Consider the following 23,173-nt stretch of genomic DNA (forward strand, 5'->3'; position numbering starts at 1 on the left):
ACCAGTAAGCTGTTATAAATGATATTTTTGTTATTGGGATTAGATACTCTTTAGGGGGCTTCCGTTTAATTTTTTTTACCGCCATATTAGTAATTATCTTTACATGGTGATAGTAATATCAGGAGCGCATTTAATGAGAATAGTAAGTTAAGAAGTTATGATTTTACTATGGGGCCTTGTTAAAAACAGACACCCCATGATTAATGTTATAATTATTATTTTTGCAGCTCTGTGCCTGGTGCTTGCCTGCATGATATTTCCGGATGGGTGGGACGCTGAGACGATCAGAGACATGTGCGGAGACAAAACTGGGAAATACTCTCTCGGAGACTGCTCCATTCGCTGGGCCTACATACTGGCCATCATCGGCATCTTAAACGCCCTCATCCTCTCCTTCCTGGCCTTTGTCCTGGGCAACAGACAGAACGACTTGCTACACGAAGAGCTGAAGGCAGATAACAAAGGTAAAAGGGGCTACTAACCGGTTGTGTGATGGCCAAGGACCATCGTGGGCCATTAGCTGTGGACGGGGCAGATGCGAGAACTGGCTTTCCAGCCGACATGAGGCTGGGACAACAGTTTAAGCATTTACCCCATACACGGGTCATGGTAGGTAATAATGATGTGCGAACCAATCCCAATGGAGCAAGAGCTAAGCTAATCAGTGTAATTCATGAACTGAAGATACAGTGGAACCTCAGATTGTGAGTAACGGGGGTTAACCAGCGTTTTACAATACCAGCTATTATTTTTTTTTAATTCTTGAATCGGTTTGCGAGTGTTGTCTCGCAAAACGAGCAGGATTCAAGCCTCTGCGGTGTGCAGTACCACATTTGGCCAGAGGTGTGGGGCACTGGGGACACTCTGAGACGTTCAGAAATACTCTGAAACACTTGTAAATACTCGGAAACACTCGGAAATACTCGGTTCCCGAGTGTTTCCGAACCTTACCGAGGGTTTCCGAGTATTTCCAAGTCTCTCCGGTGCCCCCCACCTCTGGCCATATGCGGTATTGCATGCAATAGAAGTCAGTGTGAAACGAATTATCTTCATTTCCGTTGACTTCTAAGGGGAAACTCGATTTGATATGCGAGTGCTTTGGATTACAAGCATTCTCCTGGAAAGGATTATGCTCATAATCCAAGGCTCCACTGTACACTATATTAGCAAAAATATTGTCACGCCTGCCTTTAGACGCACATAAACTTTAATGGCATCCCAGTCTTAGTCCGTAGGGTTCAATATTGAGTTGGCCCACCCTTTGCAGCTATAACAGCTTCAACTCTTCTGGGAAGGCCGTCCACAAGGTTTAGGATTGTCTATGGGAATGTTTGACCATTCTTCCAGAAGTAGATTTGTGAGGTCAGGCACTGATGTTGGACGAGGAGGCCTGGCTCACAATCTTTGCTTTAATACATCTCAAAGGTGTTCTATCGGTTTGAGGTAGAGACTCTGTGCAGGCCAGTCAAGTTCCTCCACCCCAAACTCACTCATCCATGTCTTTATGGACCTTGATTTGTTTACCTGTGCGCAGTCACGTTGGAACAGGAAGGAGCCACCCCCCTCAATTCTTTTGACAATATAGTGTGTTTTCATGTGAAATGGGTACATATTAAAACATAAATACAATATAAAGGATTTAAATATTTAAATAAAAAATATAGGTATATCAAACATATAAACAAATATATTAAATAAATTATGTTTTATAAACGAAACAATGTTTAACCTACCTGGCGGTATGGTTATGTCAGATTTTTGCATCTCAAAGCGGTACATTGTTTTGCATGGAAATTTGGCATTTTATATTGTAGGCCTGTAATTCTTAGGAATAACTCACTTAAATCTGTCCAAACAACAGTCTAGTAGACATCTCGGGTATGATAAAGTTTGAAACACAAAATCATAAATTATAATATAATAAATAACTAACTATAAATAATTATAGCAAATAATAATATAATAATAATAATAAAATGTATTCTATAATGTAATTAAATCAAAAACACTGAAATTTGCTCAGTCGCAGAATTGTCGCTGTCGTACCTTTCAGTGTTTGATGACGAATTTCCCCACGAATCACTATCACTCAATTATGCAAGTAATTCTAATTTACTATCGCTGTTTTCTATCTGGTCTAAAATCGCTTCTGACGTAAAGAGGCGCTTTTTGGTTGCCATGGATGTTCTCAAGTTTCCAGGCAGAAAGAACATTATATATAATATAAAAGTGCATGCAGGGCATTGGACAAAGCACTAGGGACAAAAGGGATGTGAAATGATTTGATACAGTAATGTAATCTGTAAGAATACAGTGCACTGTATGTGTTATGTTTTTTGCACTTTTTGAATTTGGCACCAGGCTCCGTTCCCATGCGTCACAACACTCGCAGAGAACAGAGCCCGGCACACAGTACATCGGGTGGAGGACACAGCCCATGGACACAGCTGGTGGACATCGCAGGATCCTGGGGACAAGGTAAGTCACTTTCCCAGAATACTGCAATTCAATCCCGAGTGTGGCTCGGGGTTACCACTTTTGGTAGTGAAAATTCACCCCGAGCCACACTCGGGAAGAATACCAATAAGGAGGTTAAAGAGGAAGTAAACCCTGATGAGTTTACTTCCTCTTTCATTCCCTGCAAAGGCAAAGCATAATGGACTACTATGCATCACATAGTAGTCCATTATGTGTCACTTACCTGACACAGGAGCCAGCGAAATCGCCGCTGTCCCCTGTAGTCCGCCGCATCCATCTTGTTGGTGGCGTCTCGCAGCTCCGCCGCTGTCATTCGGCGAAGCCGCGATGACGTCACTCCCGCGCATGCGCACGGGAGTCGACACGCGCGGCAGCTCCATTCTTGGAAATGCCGCGCTCAGTGCGCCTGCGCGCCACTGTCTATGGCGCATGCGCCGTAGACAGCGGTGCCCGTTTTCGGGCAAATATCTCCTAAACCATATAGGTTTAGGAGATATTTCTTGGACCTACATGTAAGCCTTAATCTAGGCTTACCTGTAGGTCAAAGTGGTTTGTAAGGGTTTACAACCACTTTAAAGCCCAACTCCGGACCTAAACATTTTGGTCTAGGGGTGAGCAGAAAGCTTATACTCACCTGATCCTTCGATCATTCGAAAAAACAGTGCTCCCACATGGTACTGTTCATGGTCTTTGGAGGTGGACTGTTCATAGTCTTTGGACGTGGACTGTTCATGGTCTTTGGAGGTAGACTGTTCATAGTCTTTGGAGGTGGACTGTTCATGGTCTTTGGAGGTGGACTGTTAATGGTCTTTGGAGGTGGACTGTTCATGGTCTTTGGAGCTAGAATGTCCATGGAATTGGGATGTGGACTGTTCACGGTCTTTGGAAGTGGACTGTTCATGGTCTTTGGAGCCTACTCTGGGGGTGATAACGTCTGGAACAGTCCACTAGTCAAGACCGCTGGGGGGGAGGGGGGGTGGGGTAGGAACCACAGGGACCAGTCTTGTGCAGGGAGGATTGCAGGATGTGTATCTCCACTCACCCATTAACACATGCACAGCCCCACTGCATGGGACATAAATTCCCCCCATCCTTTCTTTTAACAACAAGGTTGGTTTTATTGAGAAGACATCATATAATAGTGAGGCATTCAGACAGTACAAACAGGCTTGTACAATACAGGATTGGCTTACTAGAATCACAGTAGGTCCAGACATCAACTGAAACAGTATTTACAAAGGATATGCAAAAGGCTAAACATGCAAATTGCCTCATCAGAAGGAAAGAGTGGGCCCCCCATCCTTTCTTACCTTCAGTGGCAACCGTATTCCCCATTCTTGTTGCCTATGTGAGTTATATGCTCATAATCAGGGACCTGAGAGATCCTGATCTCTGTATAGTCTAGGACCCCACCTTAATACACCTATGCCAACTAGACCTACCCTGTGACCTGCTTCTAAATGCTTATACACCATTGTATAGCTGATCAAGGATCAGATGAACTATAGAAGGCTCTCATGTTTGGTGAACATAATGTTACCAGATCTTGTTCCACAATTGTTTACCAGTCAATGTACTGCAAACAATTGCTATTCACAAAGATGTATATTCCACGACCCCTTCTTTTTTCTTCTCTGAACAGTGGCGGCCAGTCCACAGGGGGCACCCCCCTCCCCCCCAAAGTTCCCAAAGTTAGTTTGCCAAAGAAGAAAGCTACTTTAATATGTTAAAAACTGTTAGTCATATTATCAATCATTAAGAAATAAATTGTTCATATGTGTGTACACTGTGCGGGGCGCCGGACTAATGAGTGTCTGTTAGGTCCGTAAATTTTTGAAAATCATGTGATATGAGGCTGAGGCTCTAATTGGCTTGTTTCAGGTTGTCCTCGGGGTGCAGAGCACTGCGCCCCGAACCCTCCCACTTTTGATTTTAGCGAATCAATATTCGTCATCACGTCACTTCCGGATTCCAGCTTCTCGTCACGTGGAACGCAAGGCATCCTCCGGTGAGTGCGGACCTGGAGGGATTTGTTTGCGCCCCCCCCAAAATGTTTAGCACCAGCCGCCACTGTCTCTGAATACTGTACATGTTTAGACTTGAAAACGTAATAAAGCATTTTTAAATTTTTAAATTTAAAAAATGTAAAACTAAAAAATAAATCACGTTGGATATAAATATATAAACATATTTTTAAAGTAAGTAAAGCATCTTAATATAAATATTAATGTCCAGAATATGTAAAGGATATTAATATAAACATTTAAATTATATAAATGTAAAAAATAATCTGTTTTGCGGCACCTCATTAACGCCCCTAAATGATGTATTTCTTCAAAATGGAGAGACCCACACCCTCCTACTCTCTCACTATGGTTGTCAAAGATTGAAGATATTAATGCAATGGAAGACCTAATACTCTCATCCCATAATCGACCTGCAGATTACAGAAAAACAGTAAAACATGGTTTCATTGGAATACCTTTAAGTACTCGGATGAGGAAAAGGCTTTAATTAAAACCAGTTGATGAATTATGACAATTATCATTCTGGATGCTTGCTACCTACGTTACCCATTATCCCCTACCATATGCCCCCTCCGCTCTTGTCATTTATTTATTTATTTGTTTGTTTGTTTATTTATTTATTTTTCATTGTTACTTCCCATTACTTTTATTACATATCTAATCTTCACGTTTTGGTCTGTGGAATTTCACTACTATGTAACACATTATTCATTAATGTTCTTTTACTAGCTTTGTTTTTGTTTTTCTGTTACAGTGAATGTTGATATTATCTGTATGCTTAAATGCAAAATATTAAATTCTTTCCTATTAAATAAAGAATATTTAAAATAAAAAAAAATCTTTAATGTATGTACGGGGTGTAAATATAAAAATGAATGTTTAAAGGACGTAAAAATAAAAATATTTTAATGTATGTAGAGAATGTAAATATAAAAAAAAAATTAAGTACATAAAACACGTCAATATAAATAATAATGTACAAAATATGTAAAGAATGTTACTTTAAAGTATATAAAGGATATAGATGCAAAAAAAAAATGTTTAAATCTTTAAAGCGGTAGTAACCTGCAGAAAAAATAAAAAAAAATAAAAGGGGCCCCGGGCAGCTTATTTCATAATATGCTAGTATGCACCTCATACTAGCACATTATGACAGACTTACCTGAAAACAAAGCCTTCCAGCGGCACTCTGTCACTGATGTAGGCGCTTCCGTCTTCACCAGGTCTTCCTTCCAGGTTCATGGGCTTCGGTCGTATGAATGGCCGAGCTGTGATGCCGTCACTCCTGCACATCTATAATATATGTAAAGAATGTTAATCTAAAAATTATATTTGAATTATATTTGAAGTATATAAAAGCTGTAGATACAAAAAAGAATCTTTACATTATCTAAGGGATGTAAATAAAAAATATGTTTAAATTATGTAAAAGAAAGTTAATATAAAAATTATATTTAAAAGATATACTATTTTACCAAAAGTATTGGGATTCCTGCCTTTACACACACGTGACCTCAAAAGGTGTTCTATCAGATTTAGCTCAGGACTCTGTGCAGGCCAGTCAAGTTCCTCTACTCCAAAGTCCCTCATCCATGTCTTTATGGTTCTGCTTTGTGCACTGGTGCGCAGCCATGTTGGAACAGGAAGGGGCCATCCCCAAACTGTTTCCACAAAGTTGGGAGCATGAACTTGTTCAAAATATCTTGGTACACTGACACCTTAAGCGTTCTCTCACTGGAACTAAGGGGCCAAGCCCAACCTCTGACAAACAAACCCCACACCATAATCCCCCCTCCACCAAATGATTTGGACCAGTGCACGAAGCAAGGTCCACAAAGACATGGATGAGCGAGTTTGGGGTGGAGGAATTTGACTGACCTCAACCAGATAGAACACCTTTGGGATGAATTAGAGCGGAGACTGCGAGCCAGGCCTTCTCGACCAACATCAGCGCCTGACCTCACAAATGCGCTTCTGGAAGAATGGTCAAACATTCCCATAGACACACTCCTAAACCTTGTGGACAGCCTTCCCAGAAGAGTTGAAGCTGTTTTAGCTGCAAAGGGTGGGCCAACTCAATATTGAACCCTACGGACTAAGACTGGGAGTTCATGTGCATGTAAAGGCAGGCATCCCAATACTTTTGGTAATATAGTGTACAGTGGAACCTTGGATTATGAGCATAATCCATTCCAGGAGAATGCTTGTAATCCAAAGCAATCGCATATCAAAGCGAGTTTCTTCATAGAAGTCAATGGAAACAAAGATAATTCGTTCCACATTGACTTCTATTGCATGTGATACCGCATGTGCGTGTAAAGGCATCCCAATACGTTTGGTAATATAGTGTATAAATACAAAAAGGAATCTTTAAAACATGTAAGAGATGTAAATTTAAAAAAAATTATGATAAAGCTTGTAAAGGAAGTTACTATAAAAATTATGTTTAAAGTGTATATAAGATTTAAATATATAACTTTGTACTTTCAGGTTTATAAATGGTGTAAATATAAAAAATTATACGTAAAGGATTTAAATATTAAAATAATTTTTAACATACAGAAGGATGTACAGTAAATGTAAAATAATTGTTAAAGTATAAAAAGAATGTATATATTAAAAAAAAAAAAATTTAAAGGATAAGTATATATATATATATATATATATATATATATATATATATATATATATATATATATATATACAAAAAAGTTGAGCAAATATTAAGGCTATAAACTGATCATTTTTAAAGTATAGAAAAGATGTAAATATAAAATTATGATCCCATCTTGTGTTTAGCAATATACCCCAAAGTCAGCGCAAAGATGTGAATTCAAGAATCGTATGAAAAAAGGAAATTTTCAATACGTTAAAACTTGTATCTGGAATGACAACTGGACTTAGGGCGCCACCTTCTGGTAAAGCGTAGGCTGAGCACAGGTTTGCATTGGAACCTATCCAATAAATAAGCATCAATTTAGACTGTGCAAACGTGTTTTTAGTTCTTGTTAAGGATTTGAACATGTTGTTATTGCCCTTATTTATCTAAAGAAATAACTGTCTCCCAAAAATAACCAATGAAAAGAAATGCAAACAGCTTTTCCCAGTTGGCTTCCACCCAAAATTAACAAATCACTGGACTGAAGTCATAGAATGTGATGGTAACCTGTTATAATAAAAAATATTGTGTTCTTTCCACAGATGATATTAAATAGATGAAATTCAAAGGGGGAAACGGGATACCTTCACCAACGCAGGAATGTCTTCAGGCTGTCAGCCATCTTACCCCATTGGTATTGTTGCCCTACGATTCTTGTATTGCTGCCCTCTGCCACACTGCCTTGAACCCTTCTCCACCCTCCCACCACCGGTGAAGCCTGGTTCTGCATCTCAGCCTTGAAGAGAGCTTTTCTTCCACCAAAACGGTGCCTGCTCCACCAAACCAAGACTCCCTCCCCCCCCCTCCCCCAACCCCCCTTCTGCTATGGAAGAACCAGCAACAGCACACCCGTTCCCTACACCCTACACGCCACCGTGGATGTACTCAACCATCACTTGTAATGATGCTATTAATTAAGACTTTTTACCCCACCATCTTTCTACTTGCCATCGCTGTAAAGAAAAAAAAAAAAATATTGCAAAAGGGTGCTGAATAAGAACCCTATAAGAAATATGTTCCAATTTTATAATAAAGAAAAATCAAAGCATTTCTACTTATGAAAACAAATCTCTATAGACGTATTTCCCCACCTTGCCTGAAAAAAAAGAGAATTTTTTTTTTTTCCATTTAGATAAATCAGAGAACTTTGTACATATATGTACATTATGAACAAAGCCTTATAGGCGTTACTTTGGCTAAACTGTGCGCGGGCCTGATTTCAGCAAATGCCTTTTGTACAGTGCCATGAAAACTATTTATTTCTTATTTTTACATTGACATTGCTCGTACAAAAAAAAAAAAAACAAACAAAAAAAAAAACTTCTCGCAACAGGGTAAAAATAAGCAATTTTGTTTGACGTGTTCTTTACAGACTCCGAAAAAGTTGAGTGCATTGTCTTGTTATCCGTGGGGGTAACGGAACCAGAGCGGCGGTCTGAGAGACACAGAGCTGGTGGGTGGAAGCGGCAGCAGGAAGAATTTGGCGTCCTTTACGAAAAAAAAAAAAAATGATAATTTATTGCAGCTTTATCGTCAGAGCTTTATGAAAGATTCTAAAGATCAGCCCAATGGGATCACTTCAAATCTTTAAATATTGACAGAGAATTAATGTGAGATGTATATAAATTGCCATATGGAGGGGGGTAATGTATAGAAGCTGTGGAAAGGATTTTTTTTGTGGTGTGTTTCCATCACTGTGCTTTTTTTTTATTTTTTATTTTTATTTTTTTTGTGCAACATAAAATTCTTGACGAAAAATTTCCACCATTAGTTTTTTTTTATACTGTTTTTTTTATAATTTTTGTCATTTGCACTGTGTCATGCTCCCAGAACATGAAAGAACAGATATAAAGTAAATCTTGCTGATCTTGTACTCAATCCTTCCCCGATTATCCAAAATAATGCCAGGCTAAATGTAATATATTATATGTTTGAAGAACATGAAGTACTGGAACAGAATAATGTTGTGGTTAAAAACATCAACCATCTATTCATATACAAAGGTAGAACACCAGGCAAATATTTAAAAACATCCTTCAGGCTGGGTTCACACCGGAGCGATGCAGGAACGCTGCAAATCTGCGGCGTTTTCCCGCATCGCATGCCTCCCGCCGGCAGTTCACACTGCCCTATGCGGACTGCTGGGAGTGTCAGTGAAACCTTAATGACACCCCCAGATCAGTTCACATATCGCAGTGCGATCTGCAAACTCGGACAGGAATCGGATCGCATGGTGTGAACACCCATGCGATCTGATTCTGCTGCGGATCAAAAAAAGGGTCCTGTGCGAGTTTGCGGTGGGTGCGATGCGAATTCAGCCATACTATCTGTATGGCTGAACTCGCATCGCACAGAGATCGGATGTGATTTGCACTGCAGTACGGTGCGAATCACATCCGGTTCTCGCTGCCGCAGCAGTGTGAAACCAGCCTCAGCGCTAAACGCTGGACAGATATAAAAGACACAAATGAATGCAGTTCTTTATTTGTTAATGCATCTTTAAACATTTATATTTGTATATAATATACAGTACTGTGCAAAAGTTTTAGGCAGGTGTGAAAAAATGCTGTAAATGAAGATTGCTTTGAGAAATAGAAGTGTTAATAGTTTATTTTTTTATCAATTAACAAAATGGAAAGTAAATGAAGAGAAATCCAAATCAAATCAACATTTGGTGTGACCACCCTTTGCCTTCAAAACAGCATAAATTCTTCTAGGTCTACTTACACACAGTTTTTGAAGGAACTCAGCAGGTAGGTTGTTCCAAATATCTTGGAGAACTAATCAGATCTTTTGTGGATGTAGGCAAATCCTTCTGTTTCTTCATTAATCTCAGACAGAAGACTCCATGGTGATGTTGAGATCCACGCTCTGCAGGGGATAAACTATCACTTTCAGGACTCCTTGATCTTCTTTACTCTGAAGATAGTTCTTAAAGTGGTTGTAAACCCTTACAAACCACTTTGACCTACAGGTAAGCCTAGATTAGGGCTTACCTGTAGGTCCAAGAAATATCTCCTAAACCCTGCAATTAACGGCGATATGCCGCGAGTGGCGGCTCCCGTGCGCATGCCGTGCGGGAGTGACGTCATTGCGGCTCCGATGAATGACAGCGGCTCCGATGAATGACAGCGCCGGAGCAGCGAGACCCACCAAGAAGATGGAGGCTCCGGACTACAGGGGACAACGGTGACTTCGCTGGCTCCTGTGTCAGGTGAAGCCGCGTACACACGGGCGGATTGTATGGCCTACTTAGTCCGTCATACAATCCGACGGACAGTCCGTCATACTTTCGAATGAACGGACTTGACCACACACGGATGCACAAACAGTCCGTCGAAAGCTTGCGCGATGACGTGTACAGCACGTACGACGGGACTAGAAATAGGAAGTCCAATACACAGCAATGCAACCTTCCGCCGTGTAAATCCTTTCTGAGCATGCGCCATTCTTAGTCCGTCGAACTAGCCTACTCACGAGCGGATTGTCCGCTGAAACCAAAGTATGACGGACAGAATTACGGAAATTCCGAAATACTTAGTACGCCAGACTGCACGCTGAAAAAGTCAGCTGAAGCCCACACACGAGCGGACTGTCCGCTGAAATGTGTTTCGACGGACTAAGTAGGCCATACAGTCCGCCCGTGTGTACGCGGCCTTAGTGACACATAATGGACTACTATGCGATGCTTTACCTTTGCAAGGAATCAAAGAGGAAGTAAACCCATTAGGGTTTACGTTCTCTTTAATGACATCGGCTGTATGTTTAGGGTTGTTTTCCTGCTGCAGAATAATTTTGGGGCCAATCACACACCTCGCTGATTTTATGGCATGATGGAAAAGTATTTGCCTGTATTTCTTAGCATTAAGGACACCATTGATTGGGCAAAGTTGAGGACAGTAGACGCAGTGATCAACCACGGAAACGTAATGCAGCAGATGAAAGACACATAATGCTTACTTCCCTTCTACATTGGAAGATGCCCAGCAGTGCCATCAAGGGAAACCAGTGGGACCCAGGTACACCCCCCCCCCCCCCCCCCCCCCCCCATCTACTGTCTGGAGAAGTCTGGCCAGGAGCAGTCTTCATGGAAGAATTGTGGCCAAAAAGCCATACCTCCAACAAGGAAACAAGGCTAAATGACTCAACTATGCACAAAAACATAGGAACTGAGGTGCAGAAAAAATGTCAGCAGGCGCTTTGAACTGAGTGAAAATGGGAAATATTTGGCTGTAGCAGGAGGCAGTTTGTTGGTGCAGGGATGGAGATCAGTACAATAATGAGTGTCTGCAGGCAACAGTGAAGCATGTGGAGGTTCCTTACAAGTTGAGGGCTGCATTTCTGCAAATGGAGTTGGAGATTTGGTGAAGATCAATGGTGTCCTCACTGCTGAGAAATACAGGCAGATACTTATCCATCATGTTGTACCATCAGAGAGGCGTGTGATTGGCCCCAAATATGTCCTTCAACAGGACAACAACCCCAAACATACAGCCAATGTCAATAAGAACTATCTTCAGTGTAAAGAGTGCGCTGGTCTCAACATCATGGAGTCTGTCTGGGATCATATGAAGAGACAGAAGGATCTGAGGCGACCTACACCCACAGAAGATCTGTGCTTAAAGTGGAGGGCCATCCTGAAAAAAAAAAAGATTTTTTTTTTAACTTACCAGAAATGGCTGTTGCTAGGCACATCGTCCTAATCTGCCTCTTCCTCCTCTGCGGTGATCTTCTGTCTTCTCTCCTCCGTGTGGCATCTTCTGGGTAATGGGTCGCGCTGTGTTCTGGGAACTGTGTGTCCCAGAACACAGCGCGCCCCATTCACAAAGCGCTGCGCGACTCGCACATGCGCAGTAGGAAACAGGCAGTGAAGCCGCAAGGCTCCACTGCCTGTTTCCCTTAGCCAAAATGGCAGCGCCGGGGACGGGTCAGCCTCGGGCGGCCGACATCGCGGGCGCCCTGGACAGGTAAGTGTGCTTATTAAAAGTCAGCAGCTACAGTGTTTGCAGCTGCTGACTTTTAAAAAAATGTTTTTAAAACCGGCCCTCCTCTTTAATTCTCCGAGATGTTTGGAACAACTTACCTGCCGAGTTCCTTTAAAAACTGTGTGCAAGTGTACCTAGAAGAAGTGAAGAATTGATGCTGTTTTGAAGACAAAGGGTGGTCACACCAAATATTGTTTTGATCGGGATTTCTCTTCTGTTCATTTACTTTCAATTTTGTTAATTGATAAAAAAATATATATATATTATTGCTTCTATTTCTGAAAGCAGATCTGTGCTTAGTTCTCCAAGATGTTTGGAACTAGTGATGGACGAACTTCCGACGGGACGTTTCGCGAAAGCGAAATGCGAACGGACCCAAACGTTCGCGAAACCGAACGTTCGCCGCGGGCCCCATTGACTTCAATGGGAGGCGAACTTTGCAAACCTTCATGTCGAATTTGCGGCCACGTGGTAATTATTAGGGGGTAAAACGTAGTCCCACCATCTGGACAATGACATAATACATGTATGAGGTGAATTTGGGATCGATAACTACAAGCATTTTTATTTTATTTGGGAAATTGTTCTAACAATTCAGGACTATGGAGCTAATGAAGGCAATGGAGGAGAGGGAAGGTCAGGGACCAGGGTAGGCAAAGAAGAGGGTGCAGGAGATGATCACCAGCAGCGTGACATACCGGAATGACACATGCACCGTGATAGAGGCATCTGACAGCAGCACCGTAATACAGAGCACTGACAGCAGCACCGTGACATACAGCGCTGACAGCAGCACCGTGACATACAGCGCTGACAGCAGCACCGTGACATACAGCGCTGACAGCAGCACCGTGACATACAGCGCTGACAGCAGCACCGTGACATACAGCGCTGACAGCAGCACCGTGACATACAGCGCTGACAGCAGCACCGTGACATACAGCGCTGACAGCAGCACCGTGACATACAGCACTGACAGCAGCACCGTAAGCAGCCCCAGGAGGAAGTCAGCACAGCACAGGGATGGTGTGATCCCCTCATAATAAGAACCCCCAGGAGGAAGTCAGCACAGCACAGGGATAGTGTGATCCCTTCATAATAAGAACCCCCAGGAGGAAGTCAGCACAGCACAGGGATATCATAAGCAGCCCCAGTAGAAATATGACACCGCTCAACCTCTTCAAAGAGGAGGGTAGGGGCATATAGTACGGTGTGCTTTTTTGGGTCAAGGAAGTGAGCAGACTGTACGTCAGTCCCTATACCGCTGAAGGACTGCTGCAGTATAGGGCAGCGGTCAGCAGTGGTGCACGTCAACCCTATCTATTGTGGACCTATAGCGGTCCTTACAGAACAGCAGACTGTACCGCACTCAAGCCTATGTACCGTAGCACCCTATACCAAGTTACCAGTCCTTATAAGAACTTTTGTGGACCAAGCAGGTTGTGTATTAGTGTTTAGCAGACTGTACGTCAGTCCCTATACCGCTGAAGGACTGCTGCAGTATAGGGCAGCGGTCAGCAGTGGTGCACGTCAACCCTATCTATTGTGGACCTATAGCGGTCCTTACAGAACAGCAGACTGTACCGCACTCAAGCCTATGTACCGTAGCACCCTATACCAAGTTACCAGTCCTTATAAGAACTTTTGTGGACCAAGCAGGTTGTGTATTAGTGTTTAGCAGACTGTACGTCAGTCCCTATACCGCTGAAGGACTGCTGCAGTATAGGGCAGCGGTCAGCAGTGGTGCACGTCAACCCTATCTATTGTGGACCGATAGCGGTCCTTACAGAACAGCAGACTGTACCGCACTCAAGCCTATGTACCGTAGCACCCTATACCAAGTTACCAGTCCTTATAAGAACTTTTGTGGACCAAGCAGGTTGTGTATTAGTGTTTAGCAGACTGTACGTCAGTCCCTATACCGCTGAAGGACTGCTGCAGTATAGGGCAGCGGTCAGCAGTGGTGCACGTCAACCCTATCTATTGTGGACCGATAGCGGTCCTTACAGAACAGCAGACTGTACCGCACTCAAGCCTATGTACCGTAGCACCCTATACCAAGTTACCAGTCCTTATAAGAACTTTTGTGGACCAAGCAGGTTGTGTATTAGTGTTTAGCAGACTGTACGTCAGTCCCTATACCGCTGAAGGACTGCTGCAGTATAGGGCAGCGGTCAGCAGTGGTGCACGTCAACCCTATCTATTGTGGACCGATAGCGGTCCTTACAGAACAGCAGACTGTACCGCACTCAAGCCTATGTACCGTAGCACCCTATACCAAGTTACCAGTCCTTATAAGAACTTTTGTGGAACAAGCAGGTTGTGTGTTAGTGATTAGCAGACTGTACGTCAGTCCCTATACCGCTGAAGGACTGCTGCAGTATAGGGCAGCGGTCAGCAGTGGTGCACGTCAACCCTATCTATTGTGGACCGATAGCGGTCCTTACAGAACAGCAGACTGTACCGCACTCAAGCCTATGTACCGTAGCACCCTATACCAAGTTACCAGTCCTTATAAGAACTTTTGTGGACCAAGCAGGTTGTGTATTAGTGTTTAGCAGACTGTACGTCAGTCCCTATACCGCTGAAGGACTGCTGCAGTATAGGGCAGCGGTCAGCAGTGGTGCACGTCAACCCTATCTATTGTGGACCGATAGCGGTCCTTACAGAACAGCAGACTGTACCGCACTCAAGCCTATGTACCGTAGCACCCTATACCAAGTTACCAGTCCTTATAAGAACTTTTGTGGAACAAGCAGGTTGTGTGTTAGTGATTAGCAGACTGTACGTCAGTCCCTATACCGCTGAAGGACTGCTGCAGTATAGGGCAGCGGTCAGCAGTGGTGCACGTCAACCCTATCTATTGTGGACCGATAGCGGTCCTTACAGAACAGCAGACTGTACCGCACTCAAGCCTATGTACCGTAGCACCCTATACCAAGTTACCAGTCCTTATAAGAACTTTTGTGGACCAAGCAGGTTGTGTATTAGTGTTTAGCAGACTGTACGTCAGTCCCTATACCGCTGAAGGACTGCTGCAGTATAGGGCAGCGGTCAGCAGTGGTGCACGTCAACCCTATCTATTGTGGACCTATAGCGGTCCTTACAGAACAGCAGACTGTACCGCACTCAAGCCTATGTACCGTAGCACCCTATACCAAGTTACCAGTCCTTATAAGAACTTTTGTGGACCAAGCAGGTTGTGTATTAGTGTTTAGCAGACTGTACGTCAGTCCCTATACCGCTGAAGGACTGCTGCAGTATAGGGCAGCGGTCAGCAGTGGTGCACGTCAACCCTATCTATTGTGGACCGATAGCGGTCCTTACAGAACAGCAGACTGTACCGCACTCAAGCCTATGTACCGTAGCACCCTATACCAAGTTACCAGTCCTTATAAGAACTTTTGTGGACCAAGCAGGTTGTGTATTAGTGTTTAGCAGACTGTACGTCAGTCCCTATACCGCTGAAGGACTGCTGCAGTATAGGGCAGCGGTCAGCAGTGGTGCACGTCAACCCTATCTATTGTGGACCGATAGCGGTCCTTACAGAACAGCAGACTGTACCGCACTCAAGCCTATGTACCGTAGCACCCTATACCAAGTTACCAGTCCTTATAAGAACTTTTGTGGACCAAGCAGGTTGTGTATTAGTGTTTAGCAGACTGTACGTCAGTCCCTATACCGCTGAAGGACTGCTGCAGTATAGGGCAGCGGTCAGCAGTGGTGCACGTCAACCCTATCTATTGTGGACCGATAGCGGTCCTTACAGAACAGCAGACTGTACCGCACTCAAGCCTATGTACCGTAGCACCCTATACCAAGTTACCAGTCCTTATAAGAACTTTTGTGGAACAAGCAGGTTGTGTGTTAGTGATTAGCAGACTGTACGTCAGTCCCTATACCGCTGAAGGACTGCTGCAGTATAGGGCAGCGGTCAGCAGTGGTGCACGTCAACCCTATCTATTGTGGACCGATAGCGGTCCTTACAGAACAGCAGACTGTACCGCACTCAAGCCTATGTACCGTAGCACCCTATACCAAGTTACCAGTCCTTATAAGAACTTTTGTGGAACAAGTGAGTTGTGAATGTTTAGCAGACTGCAGCAGAAGGGCAGCAGTCAAGTATAATATCCTTTCTATATTTGGAAGAAAGAATATTATACATGTACAAGCCTATTACTGTACCACTGATACCAGTCCTGAAAAGAACCTTTGTGGAACTAATAATAACAGCAAGTCTTTAAAATTACCCTCACTGCCTGACAACACTGCTTCCTTCCTGTCCCTATACAAATTGGCAAAAAAAGAGAACGATTAGTGGTTACTGGAACAGCTCTTTTGTGGACCTTGATAGTAACAGCTAATGATGATGATGATGATGATGATGATGAAAGACTAATCTGGCTGTCCCTGTAGCATACACCGTCCTTTCCCTTTCTCTAAACTAACAAAAGACACTCAGGCTGCTGCAAGAATCAGCAGCACAGCAAACCTATCAACACCTAACACCTATACCAGTCCTGAAAAGAACTTTTGTGTACCAAATAGCTAGTGGTTTATCTCTCCCTACTCCACACAGGAACCTGTCCCTATCGTAACAGAAGAAAGAATGTAAAATGGCCACCGGATCGGGTGTATTTATAGGTTAGGGGGAATGTCCAAGTGTCCATGTGCTGTCATGTCTCAATTGGCTGTCCTGTATCACATGATAAACGTGTCACCAAAGGTTAAAGTTCTTGTATACATTAAACACGTAAGTCCGCCGCGGCGAACGACGGAAAAAGGCGTTCGAACGTGCGGACCGCGAATGTCGGAAATTCGCCGCGAAACGACCGCCGGGCGAAACGTTCGTCCATCACTATTTGGAACTACCTACCTGCTGACTTCCTTCAAAAGCTGTGTGCAAGTGTACCTAGAATAACTGATGCTGTTTTGAAGGCAAAGGGTGGTCACACCAAATATTGATGCGATTGATTTGGATTTCTCTTTTGTTCATTTACATTCCATTTCATTAATTGATAAAAAAAATAAACTATTAACGCTGCTATTTCTGAAAGCGTTCCTAATTTACAGAATTTTATTTTCACACCTGCATAGTACTGTACGAGCGGTATATATATATATATATATATATATATATATATATATATTCCAAGCGTGGAAGAAACCAGATAGCAGAAGTCAGAGTCAGCTCACAATACGTGCTGAGTATTAATCTACCAAGATACTGAAATTTTTACTTTTGCCTGGTGTTCTACTTTAACAGACCATAATAAAATGCTCTAATTAATTTCTGAAAGCGTTCCTAATTTACAGAATTTTTTTTCACACCTGTCTAAAACATTTGCATAGTACTGTATGAGCTACATGTATATGTATATATATATATAAAAAAAAAAAAAAAATATATATATATATATATATATATATATATATATATATATATAAAAATATTCCAAACATGGAAGAAACCAGATAGCAGAAGTCAGAGTCAGCTCACATTGGTCCATTGGAACAGTGCTGAGTATAAATCTACCAAGATACTGAAATTTTTACTTTTGCCTGGAGTTCTACTTTAACAGACCATAATAAAATGCTCTAATTAATTTCTGAAAGCGTTCCTAATTTACAGAATTTTATTTTCACACCTGTCTAAAACATTTGCATAGTACTGTATGAGCTGTATGTATATGTATATGTATATATATATATATATAAAAAAAAAAAATATATATATATATATATATATATATATATATATATAAAAATAGTTCAGACATGGAAGAAACCAGATAGCAGAAGTCAGAGTCAGCTCACATTGGTCCATTGGAACAGTGCTGAGTATAAATCTACCAAGATACTGAAATTTTTACTTTTGCCTGGAGTTCTACTTTAACAGACCATAATAAAATGCTCTAATTAATGAAGAAGAAATGGTTGCACATGCCCTCACATTCCCATTTAGGAAGCCCCGTTTACAAAATAATAGGAAAATCTGAAAAGGTTCCAACCAGAGTGAGAAAACATTATTGAAGTTTTTGGGGTACCCTTGTGGGGAGTATACCAAATGTACAAATGTCATGATGTATTTATTAATGGCTTATAAGAGATGTGCGGGAGTGTTGGAGGAAAGTGGCTTCTACTTTTCAAATTGATTGCTTTTCTTGCCTAATAAAAAAAAGTCCAAGAAGACTTCAGGACGTGTTGGCTGGTATGTATTCTTCCATCAGTCCTAAGAAACCTTCCCGGAATTTTATTTTTCCAAAAACAAGAAAGATGAACAGCAAACAAAAAAGACGTGTAAACTGGAAGAAGAAAAACTGGGCTTCTTATGTCTACTCATGTGAGGTCATCCTGATGTTTCAGAATTGTGGTTTAAGCCTACTATGGCTGTTGAAGAGAAAAAAAAAAAAACATTTTACCCCCTGCTTTTTTTTCCTCCTCTGTTTTTGTAAAATCCCCTAACTAGGGAAAAACAAAAATGAAAATGTTAATTTCCCAGAGAATTTGGTGAAATGCATTGAAGTCAAGAAGAAAAGTGCAATTAAGGTGTTTTTTTTGTGTTTTTTTTTTAGGAGGGGATTTCTAACAGCTGCCCTGGTTACAGAAGCTTCTTTCAATTATTCTTAGCCCTTGTACACACGGTCGGATATTCCGACGGAAAATGTCCGATCGGACCGTGTTGTCGGATAATCCGACTGTGTGTGGGCTCCATCGGACTGTTTCCATCGGAATGTCCAACGGACAAAGTTTTAGAGCTGGGCTATAAAACTTTCCGACAAAATGCTCCTATCGGACTTTGTCTGATTGTGTGTAGAGAATTCCGATCGGATAAAGTGCCACGCATGCTCAGATCAAATTCCTAGACCAAACCTATTGGCTACTAGGCTGAACGTAGTCCCGTCGTAACGAAATAACGTCATCACGTTCAGAACTATCGGATTTTCCGACTTTGTCCAACCGTGTGTATTCAACACTGGTCTCGGACAAAAATCCGACGGATTTTGTTGTCGGAATGTCCGACCGTGTGTACAAGGGCTTAGACCAGTTCTGGTGCCAAAAACAGCCCTTTATTAGCCTTTTGTTTTACCTTTGTTCACAAAAAAAAAAAAAACATGGTAAAAGAGTGAAATAAAATAAATAAATAAACCAGCAGTAAAAAAATAGTAATCAAATACACACACAAATGGAAAAACACAAAGAATAGTAAATTAAACAAACAAAACTATCAAAAACCCCACTTCCTTAAATTAACATCCTCTAAATAAAAGACCAAAAAAAAAAAGGTGACCTTTTTTTGTCCAAACAAATTTTGTCTCAATGAGAGAAACTGAAAGGCTCTGCTTTGGCAAGATTTTGGCAAAAACATTTTGCTCGTCCCTAAGCTTCATCCATCTGAATATTTTTTGAATGGTCCCATGGTAACCATTTTCATTCCAGTTCTCAGAACACTTCCCTGGTTTGTGACTGGCTTTCACCACTGCCTGCCAAATGAGACAGCCACAAACTGATAATAACACGGGTGCTAACAGCTACAGTACAACTTTGATTATTTTTGTTCATTTCCGGGTTAAAAACATAGCTAATGACCTCAGAAGTCCACCACTGGTGAAAAAAAAAACCCTTGAGCCTTTTCACACTGTTATAAACCGTGTTTCCCCAAAAATAAGACCTGCCCTGAAAATAAGACCTACTGTGATATTCGGGGAGGGCTGCAATATAAGTCCTACCCCGAAAATAAGCCCTAGTTTAAATTGGTTGTAAACTGCTAAAATCCTCTCTATGTATCCTCTAATGTAAAAGGTGTTTCTGTAATCTAATTGAGTCAGGTACCTTCTTATAGCGCCGCTCGGCGCTCAGCTGATCTCCCGCTGCTCTCCCCTTCTCTTCTCCTAGTTGTCAGCGGGGGATCTTGGACCCCCTTCCCTCTGCAGTGCTTGGCGCGGGCCCGCTCAGCTGATCTCCCGCTGCTCTCCCCTTCTCCTAGGTGTCAGCGGGGGATCTCGGACCCCCTTCCCTCTGCAGTGCTTGGCGCAGGCCATGGAAGCTCCGCTCAGCTGATCTCCCGCTGCTCTCCCCTTCTCTTCTCCTAGGTGTCAGCGGGGGATCTCGGACCCCCTTCCCTCTGCAGTGCTTGGCGCGGGCCATGGAAGCTCCGCTCAGCTGATCTTCCGCTGCTCTCCCCATCCATTCTCCTCGCTGTCAGTGGGGGATCTCGGCCCCTCCTTGTGCAGTGCTCGGAGCAGGGAAGACAGCTCCTGCAAGTCACGGAAGCGCAGAGTGACTCTTTAAGAAGGTATTTAACTCAATTAGATTACAGAAACATACACCTTTTACATTATATACTACAGTAATAGAGAGGATTCTAGCATTTTACAACCACTTTTACTATTATTCACACTGGGGATTCCTGACAGGCAGGGAGGGAGAGGGGGAGAGAAGACAGCACATTAAATGGCAAGCCCTACCCTGAAAATAAGCCCTACTGTGTTTTTTGGTGGCCAAAATTAATATAAGATCCGGGCTTATTTTCGGAGAAGCGCAGTAGTTAGTTCATCTAGATCAGAGGTCTCAAACTGGCGGCCCTCCAGCTGTTGCAAAACTACAAGTCCCGTCATGCCTCTGCCTGTGGGAGTCATGCTTGTAACTGTCAGCCTTGCAATGCCTCATGGGACTTGTAGTTTAGCAACAGCTGGAGGACCAGCAGTATGAGACCCCTGATCTAGATCAATGTTTCTCATCTCCAGTCCTCAAGGCGCCCTAACAGGTCATGTTTTCAGGCTCACCTTTATTTTGCTCAGGTGATTTGATCAGTTTCACTGCCTTAGTAATTACTGCAGCTGTTTCATCTGAGAGAAATCCTGAAAACATGACCTGTTGGGGCACTTTGAGAACTGGAGTTGAGAAACACTGATCTAGATCAACCAATAAAAGGGGAAAAAAAAAAAACATACAATCCCATATACACAAAAAAACAGCAAAGCATGATCCAATTTGCTTTAGCAGGGAAAGAAATCCCTTCCTGATCTCCCGGGAGGCAATCAGATATTCCCTGGATCAACTTTATCTATAAATAATATAAATACCCTGTTTCCCCAGAAATAAGACCTATCGTGATTGTCGTAATGGCTGCAATATAAGCCCTACCCCCCCCCCCCAAATAAATAAATAAGTAACTTTATTAAAAAATAAGACAATACACTTCGGAGTAAGTGTAAAAAAAAAAAAAAAAAGATAGATCTGTGCCATCAACCAATCAAATTCTTCTTTTCCTTTACACTGGATAAAATACAGTGCTTAGGGCCCCCCATGCAATTTCGCTCTCCACCTTCTCTGAGACATACAATAAATAGAAGCTAGACTTAAAATCTGTTTACTGTATCAGATCAGGCAGCGATTGCGATTGGTTGCCAGAGGTTACAGAATATCATTACTGCTTACTGACTGGTTGCTAGAGGTTACAGCACTCCTTAAGGCTCACTGATTAGTTGCTAGAGGTTACAGCACATGATTTCGGCTTGTTGATTGGCTGCTAGAGATTACTGTAAAGTAATACTGCTCACTGGTTGCTGTAGGTTACAGCACATCATCTCCTCACTTTACATATCAATGCCGTTGGCCTCAGCTATTTACATATGCATGTCACTGCTATTTACATATGAATGCTGGTTATTTACATGTAAACACAGGGTCTGCAGGTGAGTCGTCTGTACACAACAACAGGACTAAAACCTCAAGGGAATGTAAACTGGGATAGTTGGCAAGTATGAGGCAGCTGCTTTGGGCCCCACAACAATGACAGGGCCCATGGCAGCTGCCCCTTTTGCCCTGCCTTAAAGACGGCCCTGGTCGTCATGGGCAAGACATAGACATGTTCCTTTTAATAATTCCGAAATTGATTACAAGCTTTTGACTTGGTTTGCCTATTCACTGTGACTGGCCTTGTAACGGCCTGTGTTGATGGGCTTCTGTGTACTTCAACAGGGTTTACATTCCTGTACAAGCCTATGAAAATGTAAAACCCACTTGAAGCAAGCCAAATGCAGGTAAGAAGAGGGTCAACGTAAGGCCAGATGCACCTATCAATGAATTCTGAATAATCTCAAACTGATGCCAAAAATAAAAGCCTAAAGCCTGTGGACACAGTCCCTAACATGGCTCTGCAGCCATTTACCCCCCAGTAAGCAAGAATGTAAATGTAACCATTGCAGCTGAGCCAGTCCCATTGAGCTTTGACAGTCAGATGGCCAATATTTAAAATAATATACCCCAAAGGCATCATGGCTACTGTAGCATACCATCAAATAAATGCCCATGCTGTCCCGGGTGCTATACTGTTTTTTTTTTATTGTACAAATTACTGCTAGATTTTGGAAAGAATCAGGAGGACGTGATTTCTGAATATGCATAAAATCAGGGCCGTCTTTAATATTGATTGGACCCTGGGCAAAATATTTCTTGCCCCCCCCATTCAATTTCACTAACCACCTGCTCTGAGACATACAATAAATAACAGCTAGACTTAGTTTACTATATCAGATCAGGCAGCAGTTGCGATTGGTTGCCAGCAGTTACAGCATATAATTACTGTTTACTGACTGGTTGCTAGAGGTTACAGCACACATTTTGGCTCATTGATTAGTTGCTAGAGGTTACAGCAAATGATTTCTGCCTGTTAATTGGTTGCTAGAGATTACTGTACAATATTACTGCTCACTGATTGGTTGCTAGAGGTTACAGCACATCATCTCCTCAATGCAGGGGTGCATGATATACACATGCCGCCTTTATTTACATATCAATGCTGCCAGCCACAGCTATTTACTTATGAATCCCACCACTATTGACATACGAATGTCTGTTATTTACATGTAAACACAGGGTCTGCAAGTGAGTCATCTGTACACAACAATAAGGCAGGGCTGGGCAGTATTAGTAGCAGCACTTCACACTGAGATATTTAAACTGGGATAGTTGGCAAGTATGAGGCAGCTGATTTTGGGCCCCACAACAATGACAGGGCC

At 42.4% G+C, this 23,173-nt stretch overlaps 1 protein-coding gene across 3 annotated transcripts in view; it reads left to right on the plus strand.

Annotated features, from left to right (window-relative positions):
• The window catches only part of LHFPL4 (LHFPL tetraspan subfamily member 4), a 199,983-nt gene that overhangs the window by 173,583 nt on the left and 3,227 nt on the right, over positions 1-23,173 (plus strand). Inside the window, exons 2-4 of one of the 3 annotated variants that reach the window (XR_013262289.1) lie at positions 228-464; positions 4,360-4,486; positions 7,707-8,617. Coding sequence is in view for 2 of the 3 variants with exons in the window: in XM_077451803.1 (XP_077307929.1) it covers positions 228-464; positions 4,360-4,486; positions 7,707-7,710 (368 nt within the window). In the remaining variant the exon portion in view is untranslated. Of the gene's footprint in view, positions 1-227; positions 465-4,359; positions 4,487-7,706; positions 9,031-23,173 lie in introns of those variants that run through there. The other 2 variants (XM_077451803.1, XM_077451804.1) reach the window with 2 other exon arrangements.

Source organism: Lithobates pipiens, unplaced genomic scaffold (assembly GCF_037356315.1).
Source record: "Lithobates pipiens isolate NorthernLeopardFrog02 unplaced genomic scaffold, aLitPip1_a1.2 Scaffold_23, whole genome shotgun sequence".
Lineage (NCBI taxonomy): Eukaryota > Metazoa > Chordata > Amphibia > Anura > Ranidae > Lithobates > Lithobates pipiens.